The following is a 12,320-nucleotide window of genomic DNA, read 5'->3' as shown; positions in this document are numbered from 1 at the left end:
GCATCTTTCGATCACTGAACTTTTCAATTATATCGGCTGAAGCACTAAGATCACCAAATAACATGATCTTCGAGAGCCCAGAGCCGATTTGATAATCGGATTTCCTCGTATAAGTAATACTTTGAAAGCAATATATAACATGTGTGTGTATAATATAATTAAAGAACTTATAATTCAATCGAACGTATAAAAACATTTACCCATATATGTGATATATTAGTACGTCTAATATATTGATAAGTAGTAAATGTGAAATAGATTTCTATATATTTTAAAAAATATGGTCATGTCATGTATAGAATTTTTAAGTATAATATAGAGTATAAACTAGCAATTGGTTTTGAATAACAGTCCATATATACGGTATAAATATTATAATATACTTTTAAGAGATATTAAGTGCAACAAGATATGATTTTATCAGCAACAAATTAACAATATTTTTGATCTTTACAAGCCCATTTAGGATGGTAATTGGCCCACTTCTTTCTGGTTTTACAATCATTAACATTTCTAATTTTGCTACAGAAGAAATCACAAAAATTTCTAGCATCTCTTCGATTCATTCCCCCGTCTTGTTGATGATTAGAACAATCTCTAATATTCTTACCATAACAGAGTTTACCAGCTTCAAAAGCATCAAAGCAAAGGTAATAACGGGTAGCAGCAGTGCCTAATAAATCAGTGGAATTATCTGGACTTTCAAAAGCATCTGAAATAGCATCAGCAGTAGAAGCAATTGGTGAAGCAATGATACCTGATAATAACAAACCTTGGAGTAAAATTGATGATAATTGCATGATATTAAAGAGACTGATTGTTTTGATTTAATCGATTTGAATCTGATGATCTGATCATCATTGATATAATTAAGGGTTGTAATAATGGAGTGAAAATCATCCATTTATATATCGTTATCAAGATGCAAATCTGTAATGAATAATTACGATCAAATTATTTAGATCAATGTTGAATATTTGATCAAAGCATCAAGCCAAAGTTAAGTAATCGGAATTTCTCGCATAATTGTATTTGATCGGTATATTTGTAGATCTCATATGTACTTCTAGCCTCTCGTGTTATACCATTATACCCACTGTGGTTCAATTATTTGCAGACCATTATCAGTTGAGAGTATTAATCAGTTCAGAAAGGTTCCAGAATTCATGAGTAACAAAGCATAATAGTTAGTGAATTTGATTAAAGAAACAGATCAAATTTGATAATAAAATTTTGATACCCGTTACATAATCAAAGTATACCAGAAGCCGGATCATCAGATTGAAGCACAAATTATTTCATACTTTCGATTTCTAAATTCCAATCCTTGTTTTTGTTCAATCATTGATGTACAATGAATTTGCTCTTAAATACGTGTACCAATATAAACTACAAGCTGTGAATGATCGTATAAATTCAGTCTAGCGTTCAAAGCATTTTCATATAAAATTTGATAATGATCTTCATTCACTCCAAGTTTAGTGATCTAATTATATTGTCTACTATGATCCTGTCAGATTGAGCTGTGATGACATGTATTTGTAAATATTCGTGTTAGTAAAATGAACTTATAGATTCATGAGTCTAATGATTGCTAGTTCAATAAACTTCAAGTATATATCATGATAGATTGCTATTAAATATTTCTACTATAACATTGGGTTATAAATAATCATGTGTGTATATTAATATAATGTGCCTAGTAATTATATTATTATTTCTATTTCTACAGCCTTCAGTTTAACCGCTACAGAAACGAGACTATGACCATTCGATAGCAAATATACGACTCCCTTCACTTCCCACTACTTACAACTTCGTAGCTCCACTTCCTGGCGAGTTATGATGTGTTGAAGTTTGGCTTTTTTGGCCTTCTCATTGGTCAATTCGCTATTTTTTGTTTACTTTTCGTTTTTTTTGTTTACTTTTCAGTTTTTTTTTTAATTTTTATGATTCTTTGTTTACTTTTCGTTTTTTTTTTTAATTTTAATAGTCCTTCTTTGTTTACTTTTCGTATTCGTTCTAGCTTCTAACTATTAACTTCCAGGTTCTATGGGGCCTCCTATTGATGCTACAACCATAGCTGATAAAAGTTTGGATGAACTGTGGGAGTTTAGGAATGCACATGCCATTTGGTTGGTCCAAGGAGGTTTATTGAGTTATTGAAATGAGTTATTCTCTTGCTTGATAGTCCAGCTTCCTGGTGGTGGTTTTGTTAATTTCAGAGTTGGACCCATCTCATATTATCTTGATAGGTGTTCTGCTTATAGATATGTTTGGTTTTGAATCTTGACTTTGAGCTGAATCTGTTGCTCTGTTATTCGTCATTTAGGATTGGTTTATGATGTTTTAGGTACCCATTTCAGCTTTACACTGGCTTTATACATTTTGCGGGTCAATCATCCATAAAAAAGGCTGGAATTTGGAATACAATGCCATTCAGAAAAAAGGTTTGGACTTTTCAATTTGTTCGTGCTTAAGACCATTCTATTTACAGAACATCTATTCTCAGGATACATACAAAGTTGTGGAAGCTCATACAGGGAAAAAGTTATATGTGGATATTCGTACTACTGCCATTGAACTAAACGAGTGGTTATTCATCCGAGGTGCTATGAAAATTCTGTTTGGACTTTAGGTGAAAGTGGTTAAATGGTTGAAAGTTTGGATTGATGGCTCGCATTACAATGTTAATTGTTCACTAATCAAGCTTCAGAGTCATTGATGTATGAGTTTTGTGGACTGTGCTACAGATAATGTCTTTTAGATTCCGTTCGTTACATGTTGTGTCAACTTAACCATCTACAGGTGTACGCACATTTCCATACCTCACTAAATTCCCATTTGAGATATTTATACGCTCTAATATCACCTTTGGAGACTAATTACTTGGGGCTTCGTATACTCCAATGAAGATGGTCCCTATTTATTTACCTCTTGGTAAAATATATTTACTTGAAGTATGGGTATTAATTGTGTTAGTGCTAAGATGTTGACCAAGTCACTGGACTCATACTTCAGGTGGTCTTCTATTCATGTCATGTTCACATCTCAGGTTATTGTGACAGGTATACAGCAGATATATATATGGTGGGCTTGACCATGACTTGGATTTAATGTTAGATTTGTCTTCATTGTGTTATTTGTTATTCAGCTATCAATCATATGTGGTATGTGTGAATATCCTATACTTTATATTGTGATGAATAAAAACCCGTATTATATATGTGGTATTACTTCATACTTGATATGTTAGATATTATAGGCTTTCAGCTTTCGGTCAATGCTACCTCAGCCATATTTGGTCATTTGCTATTGATTCAAAGTTGTTTATTTGAAGCCATGAGGATTTGATATCAATGGTTTCGAGGTGCTCATGAATGTTGCGAGATAAGTTATTGTATTGGCTGAAGCTTGGAGTGCTTACGTGGCTTACAATAGCGGATTGTTTTATGGTGATTGATACCCAATTTAAGAGTTGAAGATCAGTTTGATTTTAAGGTTTTGACTGCCTATGGGTATAAAATAGTTTCGAAGTTTATGGGATTCACCTCCATGACTTTACCTCTTGACAGCTGTTCTATTGTTATATTGACTCCAAGATGCTGGCCCTTTTGGACATTAACAGGTCAAGGGTGTATTTTCTTATCTTCAGGTGGATCAAACTTTAATGCTCAAAGGAATAAATAAAGTAAGTTATGTAATTTTACATTTGGTCTGCTAGCTTTTGCTGTTTGAATAACGGTTTGTTTCTATAAGTTGTTGTGGTTTCGTCAATTACAGTGAATGTTTGATCCCCAACTTTTGTGTTATCATCATCTTTAAATTGGATTAAAAGCTTTGAAATAAGTTCATAAGTCCTATTTCGATTGAAAGTTATAAATCGGTTAGCGATTTTACGGAAAAGTATTGCAGCTAGGTTTAGATAATAAAAATAGAGTTGATATCAAATCTGCTGTAACGTTTGTTTTTGATAGATCACAGGCCCCTTTTGTGCTCATCACAAAACTGTGTATCAGTTTGACCTTGGCTGGAGCTCTTTATGAACGCTAAGAAGCTTATATGTGAATCACATAAGAGTTATAATGCAATTATTCTAGGCTATTTGGGTGAAAAGCTAGAGATAATGGTGTTTTTGTTCTACTTTTGCAGATTCAAATATGAATTATAAGCGAAATGTAACGTGCATAGGTGTATTGTTGAAAAATGATTATATTTTTGGTGATTATAAACATATTCTTGAATATTGTGTTTGTTTAATTCGGCTCTGTCTTCATCTTGCAAGGCATTCAATCCAGTTCAGAATAGAATGATGATCGGCAGATTTTTTTGAAATTGTGTGAAAGGTGTTGACACTGATGATTGTTTAGTATGCTCTTCTTTGACATCGAATACGTTGATATTTGGTAGCTCTTCATGGAAAATTGAGAAACATGAGTTTGTTCCTATTGAGTTTGTACTTACTCGAGTTAATGTGCCGTCAACATTTGATTCGATCTCCCTATCGCACCATTTGTATTTTCTTTTATGAGAAAAGTTGAAGATCTAGATTCATCTTCCTTTAATTCTAAATTGATCATGGGTTCTTCGATTCCTGTTAATGAATTAGTTTCCAAATGATTCGTCGGAGTTTGAAAGATTTTAATATACACCAGGTAATTTGGTAAGTATTGATAAATTAGTACATCATGATACTGATCATTGAATAATTACAAGAATATTGATATGAATAGAAGTTATTGTTTTGTTCTATTGTACTAATTATTAATTTATGAGCCCTCTACATCTTATTTGCTGAGAAGCTGAGAAATAGCGATCATTTTTACCACCATTAGGATTAAGAATCAAACCTATACCCTACTTTGTGAGCGAAGCGAGCAACTGAAATCTTTGATTTCATATATATATAATGGATATTCCAAACTTCATCAGCTATACGTCCAATTTATGATATTTAACAATATTTTTGTTCATCACAAGCAAAAGATGGATTGTAATTCAAGCTTTTCTTTAAACTTTTACAATCATCAACAGTCTTGATTTCACTGCACCAGAAAGAACAAAAAGCATCTGCATCAGGGTCTTTATTTTCTTTGTGTTTTTTAACACAAGCTTCAACACTATGTTGATAACAATTTTCGCTTTTAGTTTGCTCAAAGCACAAGTTGTATTGTTGTTTTGAATCTGCAGCTAAGGAAATATCTGTTGAGTCTTCAGAAAACTCTGGTGCTGCAATTGGAGATGCAATGATACCTGATAGGAGCAAGCCTTGGACAATTATAACTGTTGATAATCTCATGTTAATTCTTTGATTGAAATGATTTGGTAATGATATTGATTTATGACACTGGAAAGCTCAAAGAAATCAAGTAGGGAGTGTTACTTGCTTATATATATACTTTGTGTAGTATATTTGTTTTAATACCCCAAATTACACACGCACCACATTGGCTGAGCTTAATTGATCTTTTTATGTTTTCTTTATTTGTGTTTCTATTACTCACTGATATAATCGCTTATATACGAGTAGCGAATCAATTATATGAAGTTGAAGCAAAAGAAGAACAAGTTCAGAACTTTATTTTCCAATCTAGAAAGCCTTTAATTACTTCATATCAAATGATCTATTAAACCTGTAATTATAAGTCCCAATTGAAGCATTGGAGCACTTCCACCTATTAGCAACAAAAACACTTGTATGATAAACCAATAAACATTTTTGAAGACTACATCAATTCGTGATCTGTATATGATTTGAGCCCTGGTCTTCTATGTATTAGCTGTGTAATTAATAAAGATATCTTCGTTAGAACTGTGATATTATTACTATTTTCTAATTACTTGTATGTTATAAATTCTAGTTGACTTACAGTACTATAGCTTGATTTCACGTTGTATATAATAAATTGCAATTGCTCAATATGACTGGAATGGATGCAACTGAATTTGTTCCATTAGGTATTAGGTATTAAGTATAGAAAGATCCTGATATATAAAGAAATTGATTATGTCCCTTTCAATTCCATGTACATCATCTACAACTTAATATATTAAAGCTGTGCATATATTTTTGTGACCACCATGATTATAGTAAGTCAATATATTATACCAGCACCTTAAAATGGTTTTTGAAACAGTTAGCAGTATGAAATAGCACGTTTATCATCACAAGCCCAAGGTGGATGATAATTGAATTTTTTCTTGTTTGTTTTACAATCATTAGCATTTCTGATTTTGCTGCAGTAAAAGGAACAAAGTGGTCTATGGCTCTCAGGGTCCGTTTTGGTATTTTTAGTATAGGATTTAATACAGGCTTCAACATTCTTTCCAAAACAATATTTACCTTTATTTTCATTAAAGCAAAGGTGTTCCGTTCCCAGTCTATAACCCTCAGCAGATATAGTATCAGTGGAATTATCAGTATTTGGTCCTTCAAGAGCATCATCTGTAGTGGTAACAATTGGTGAAGCTATGATGCCTGATAATAATAAACCTTGGAGCAAAATTGATGATAACTGCATATTAAAGAAACCGATTGTGAATTGATTTTATCGATGTTGATTTGATTATTATTGATATGATTAAATCAGTATACTATATATAATCCTGGAAAATATCATTTATTTATATATGTAGAGTTCTGAAGAAGCAAATTTGCAATGAACATCTGCAAACATAACACCACGGGTGGTTCTTCACTATCATTTAATTGATCTTCCAGGTGTTTCTGTCTACCTTAGGATTTTTATAACAATAATTTAATATTTTCTGAAGTGTGATTTGTTAATATCCCAGATCTCAGATCCCCAGCATGATATGTAATCGGAAATATCTGCGTATGGTATATCAAAGCGCTGTAGATCAAGATAGATCCAAATTATAAATGAAATTATCAAGGACATCTTACTTAATTAGCTTGAAGCATTCAGTTAAGTAATCGATCATAATTATTCTTGTAAATCTCATCGGTATATTATACTGTTGGAAGAATCGGTACAGGAAGACTATAAAATATCAAATCATATGAATGAATTGGTATATAGTTATAATGGAATCTAAAGTTGTTTGGTCTAATATAGCCATATTAAGTGTAAAGGCCCCTTCATACACAATTTGAGCGACCACACCTGGTTATAATCCAGCCATCTAATCAGTTTCTTTATTGATAGTGAAAATTAGTATTATGATACTATCCCTACATTAATTCTTTAAATAATCAACGAAAAATGGAAATTTTTATTGAATAAACTAGTATATAGGAAGTCTGTAAACTTAATCAAACTCACATGCTATAACCTTTCAATAATAAGATTCAATTGCATGTTATAGTAAGACAAAATATACTCCAAGTCCCAAATCATAAGGGACAAAGGGGTAACAATTTTGACAATAGCAATAATTACTTATTTAAGCTGGTCCTAATTGTAAGTACATGTTGCGAGCAAAGTTTTTCAACAATTCGTCATTCTCATGGATTCAGAAAAGCCAGCTTGAAGTTTCAAACTTCAAAACATTAAATGGAAGAAAACAAATCACCCATAAACATTTTTTAAGACTACAGCTAATTCGCGATCTGTATATGATTTGAGCCCTGGTCTTTGCAAAAGCAAACTATCTAAATCAGATTATGTGCTGATTAATGCTAGTTTTAAATAAAACTTGTAACAACTTGGATAAATGATGAAAAAAATTCTTGGAAGGACGTTTTGATGGATTTACTGATATTTCTTATTCCATATATTAATTCTGGTCTGGTTGAGGTAGTTGCGTAAATCGCATAGTTCCTCTTCTTGATTGAACACATTGTATCATGTACTATAACATCCTGTTTGACATGCAGTACATTGGTATTAAATATTGGATCAATTAAAACATCATGGATGGTATTTCCTTCAATCATAGGAAAAATCCTGAGATTAAGATCCTAGGCATCATATGCTTAAAAACATGACCAAATACGTACTATATAAGTGGATTTGATTAAGTTTACAACATCTCTATATAATACACAATTGGTTATGACTTTTCAATTTTTTATACACAAGCTTGTAGTTAGAAAATCTACCGATTAAGAACGTTAAAACTGTTATAATGCTACAAGTATCTAAATTCAATTTAAAAAAGGTGATATTGATCGTGATATATACAGGATTTTCAGATCATGGGAGTCCAAACTTACACTGTATAATCTTGATCAATTTGTTAATATGTATATTTATAATATCATATCATTCAAACAATGATTTTAGTATATTTCAACTTTTCTATCCAAAAAGAGCCATTATGTGATTTTTCAATATGATCAAATTGTAGTAAAAATATAACGTAATATCATTGTTTAAACTTTCAAAATTCCACAACATTTGAACCTATAAAACGGACATTCCCATTACAGCTATTCCAAGCTGACCTAATAGATATGCAGTAAGAACCTAGGTTTTTTTGAATAACTTATCATCATCAAATTGTAACAAGTTGACATCCTTAAAATTTTCTGGTGGACGTTGCGCGATTTGAAACCGGTTTGAGCCCTGGTTGTCTTACAAATTTTAGTAGAAACTTATATAAAATTGAATCTTAATACTGAGCTTATGGTTTTTTAACGGTTCATACATGAGCTTGAAATACTCTAGGAATTGTATCCAATTGGAAAGGTTTTCTTTATCCACCAGGGGAGAGGTTGAACTCGCTATCTTTATTTAGTGGTTTAAGGAGGGTAGTAGTATTCAGAGTTTAAACTCAGTTATCAGTTATCAGTTGACCACATGAGACGATGATTAAAAACTGATGCTTTTAGCAACACTGAAGAAGTATTAAATTTTAATAATACATTGAATTACTTCGATTGGTATTAGAATATATGTGGATTTGATTAAGTTTACAAATCTCTATATTAATATACAATTGGGTTAACCTTTTTTGAATTCTATATTGTATTGTTACTATTGTTAGTATATATGTCATTCTACACTTGTATATTGAAAAAAGATTATATTGATTAATGGATATATAGGAAGTTCAAGATCATGAAAGACCAAACTTACACTTGATATACCTTCATCAATGTTATATTGGTGTGTTCATATATGTATTCTTTTGCTGAGTTTGATAACATATATAAATCCAATTAGGAAAATAAGATGAACAACGTTTTATAAACTCACGACATATCAAGTTGCACAAATGTCATGACAAAACGAAAAGCTGAAATATGTATGAACCAAAAATGCGTGAATCTAATTGATTCTTGCAATAAATTAATTATCGATCGAAATGATTCTTGCTCAAATCCGACTTTCTTTAAAGAAGAACTGATATAGTGCAAATAATGTAATGAAAGTTCAACAGAGCTTTGTAATTCAACAATATCAATTAGAAGCTTTATAGTTGTAACAATAAATTTTTATACACGTATAATTCGCTAAGGTTTGAAGCCCTGTAAAGACAGTAGTGGCTAAGAAATATTCATGAAATATGATTTGTTTTCTTTTAATTAATGATTTGAAACTTCTATATGGATACTGTTTCGTCTTACCTTATAGAAGTTTCGGGTTTTTGAAAACGTTCTTTCACAATTTATGCTGCTTATGGGTGCTGAAATTAGGTTTTTCCATCAGAAACTAGAAATGTCAAATTGTTCCCCTTTGTCCCTTTGATTTGGGATTTTAATCAGGGAGTACATTTTGTTGTATCAACATTTTTGAAACAAATCATTGAGAGTTTATAGTTGTAGGTTTGATTAAGTTTACAGACTTCCTATATACTTTATTCAATGGTTATTAATATTATTCATTGATGATTCAATTGATTATATTGATGTAGACAGATATAACATATAACTACTTTTGTTATGACTAATTTTTGGTATAAGATTTGTAATCTACACAGTTGTATAGCACTTTTCGAGCTCATATATTAAGCATCTTGACGTAGTTATAATTGACCAAAGTCGATATAAAGTTCTTATTCTACACGTATCACGTATCTAAACTTAAAAAAAAGATATTGATTAATGGTTATATAGGAAGTTCAAGATCTTGAAAGACCAAACTTACACTTAATATACCTTCATCAATGTGTTATATTTAGTAACGTCAATAATCTATGTATTCTTATGGTAATATCAATGACATCTGAACCAATAAGATCAACATCATGAACGTTAAACAGCAAGATCAAAAATTAAAAAGCACTTTAAAAATAAACACATCAGCCATTTTATTATTCCACAAATCTGAGCAAGTTAGCTATTTGTTCGACTTTTTCCAGAATATTTTGCTGACGAAACAGATCCCATCATGAATGCCATCGAAATCATAAACAATTTGAAGTAGAGAAGTTGTTCAAAAAAGTGTTCAGGAGTTTTCTTATTTCACTGAAAGACAAAATTATAAATTGATTTTTATGGTTCGAAGCCCTGCCATAATAAAGCAAAAAAAAATTTATACCGATGAGATGAAATAATGTAAGTAGAAACAAGTAATACTATCTTTACAAGTTTTTGATTAAATATGTTGATTGATTTAAACGTTCAATGGCCACAACGTAACTATGCCACACCACCAACACCTCAAGAAATCATCAAATTGAAAAACACAATATCAACTTTAGAAGAATTAGGGTATACACATATAGCATTAAATTTCACAGTTAATCATAAAGATAAAATTCCATCAAATCAACAAATAAATCCAATAAATTTTGACTTGTTAAAAGAATTCCAAGGTAGAATCAAATTTTTCTCAAGAGTTACTATTATAATTGATGAACCATCCCAAGGACAATCTATATCAAAATTACAAAATGGATTTGATATTATTTCTGTATTACCAATAAGTGAAAAAGGTGTGCTTTTGGCATGTAATTCCCTGGATATAGATATTATCACTTTCCAATATGATAAAAGATTACCATGTTTCCTTAAGCAAAAAACTATTGGTGCTGCAGTTAAGAAGGGGATTAAATTTGAAATTACATATTCAAATTTCATAAAAGATCAAGGGAATTCCAGAGCACAGTTTATAAATAATTCATTGAATTTGATAAGAGCTTCAAGGAATCAAAATATTATTGTATCAAGTGGTGCTACCAGTTCCCTAGAGATAAGGAATTTCCCAGATGTTTTAAATTTATTAGATTTATTAGGTTTCAAAAAAAATTATAATTTGATTGATAAAGCTTCAAAAGTTTTGTTAAGTGGAAGATTAAGAAATAAAAGTTATAAACAAACTATAATGATTGGTGAAGATGCTATAGAGGATGAAGCGAACCTAAATAAAAGAAATATCAAAGATATTAATGGTGGTGATGTTTTCAAACAACATTTAAAGAAATTGAAAAGTGGGAAATGATGGGTGACATGAATTTGAACGATTTAATATAGAATTTGCATTTGACATTTGATATGAGTGTTTAATTGTAGAATAGTAAGGTACTCTTTGTATCAAATCTAAATGGTGTACCTTATATAAGATTTTTTGATAGTCACAAGTTGATATGTACCAATTAGGAAATCTCCTACAATACATCAATAGTAATAACATTCCATACTAAATTCTAATCACCAGCCTTAAGGACGAGATCAAAGAAGGAGTCAGTTAAAGATCTCCAACAATAAATCTATACAGTACTTGGCCGTTCATTCCCCTATGTGATATAATTGGCTGGGAGTCACTGGGAGTCACTGGGAGTGCCTGAGAGTAAAGACAGGTACGTTTTAAGATACATCATGTACATAACGTGTATGGGATTCAAAGTTACGTGTCTGTTGCATTGATCTCGCTTAAGAAAGGTGGTGGAGGGACGTGATTGGACCATGGAGTGTGAACTGTGGACCCATGGACTTGAGCTTATACTAGTACTGTACTCTAGTATACTACTAGTTAATTGAAGTTAAAGTGTGGTCAGAAAATGGAAAAGATCTTCAATGCTAAAAAAAGTGTGAAAAGTGAAAAATTTGCACTGATAAAACATAAAACCAGGGAATCAGAAGGGAAGTGAAAGAAACTACTATAATATCATGAGCTTTACTAAGCTAACCCTGTGACACCGAGCTATCCATTGTACTTTTAATTCAACTTCTGATCTGATCTGTCCCCCTTGGCTTCATGTAAGGAGAATATCCTGATTTTTCCTGAACTTTACGCGTTCTTTCCAAATTCTGCAGTGTAATTGAAAACCCTTTTCGCGTCAGATCCCAAAGGAGTACAATTAAATTACTTTGAGATCTTCGATTTAAACTAAAAAGATTCTGCTTAAAGTAAGTAAGAATTTGTCTGGCTCAATTGAAAGGGACACTGTCAAATTGATTTGAAATTTTA

General features: G+C 31.2%; 3 protein-coding genes across 3 annotated transcripts; 1 reads left to right on the top strand and 2 right to left on the bottom strand.

The window, feature by feature from the left end:
• Positions 1–431: 431 nt before the first annotated feature.
• On the bottom strand, positions 432–800 carry BN7_6122 (uncharacterized protein; the record flags this gene model as incomplete). The annotated part of the gene is made up of 1 exon (XM_011273310.1): positions 432–800. The coding sequence occupies one exon, from the start codon at positions 798–800 to the stop codon at positions 432–434; it is 369 nt and encodes a 122-aa protein (XP_011271612.1).
• Positions 801–4,954: 4,154 nt separating this feature from the next.
• Positions 4,955–5,299, bottom strand: BN7_6121 (uncharacterized protein; the record flags this gene model as incomplete). The annotated part of the gene is made up of 1 exon (XM_011273309.1): positions 4,955–5,299. The coding sequence occupies one exon, from the start codon at positions 5,297–5,299 to the stop codon at positions 4,955–4,957; it is 345 nt and encodes a 114-aa protein (XP_011271611.1).
• A 5,212-nt stretch (positions 5,300–10,511) lies between these two features.
• On the top strand, positions 10,512–11,351 carry RPP1 (RNA-binding RNA processing protein RPP1; the record flags this gene model as incomplete). Its single annotated transcript, XM_011273308.1, has 1 exon — positions 10,512–11,351. One exon carries the CDS (start codon positions 10,512–10,514, stop codon positions 11,349–11,351), a length of 840 nt encoding a protein of 279 aa, XP_011271610.1.
• Between the last annotated feature and the right edge of the window lie 969 nt (positions 11,352–12,320).

Source organism: Wickerhamomyces ciferrii, contig 00252 (assembly GCF_000313485.1).
Source record: "Wickerhamomyces ciferrii WGS project CAIF00000000 data, strain NRRL Y-1031 F-60-10, contig 00252, whole genome shotgun sequence".
NCBI lineage: Eukaryota > Fungi > Ascomycota > Saccharomycetes > Phaffomycetales > Wickerhamomycetaceae > Hansenula > Hansenula ciferrii.
Note: the sequence above shows the minus strand (reverse complement) of the source record. Positions and strands in the feature narration are given on the sequence as shown.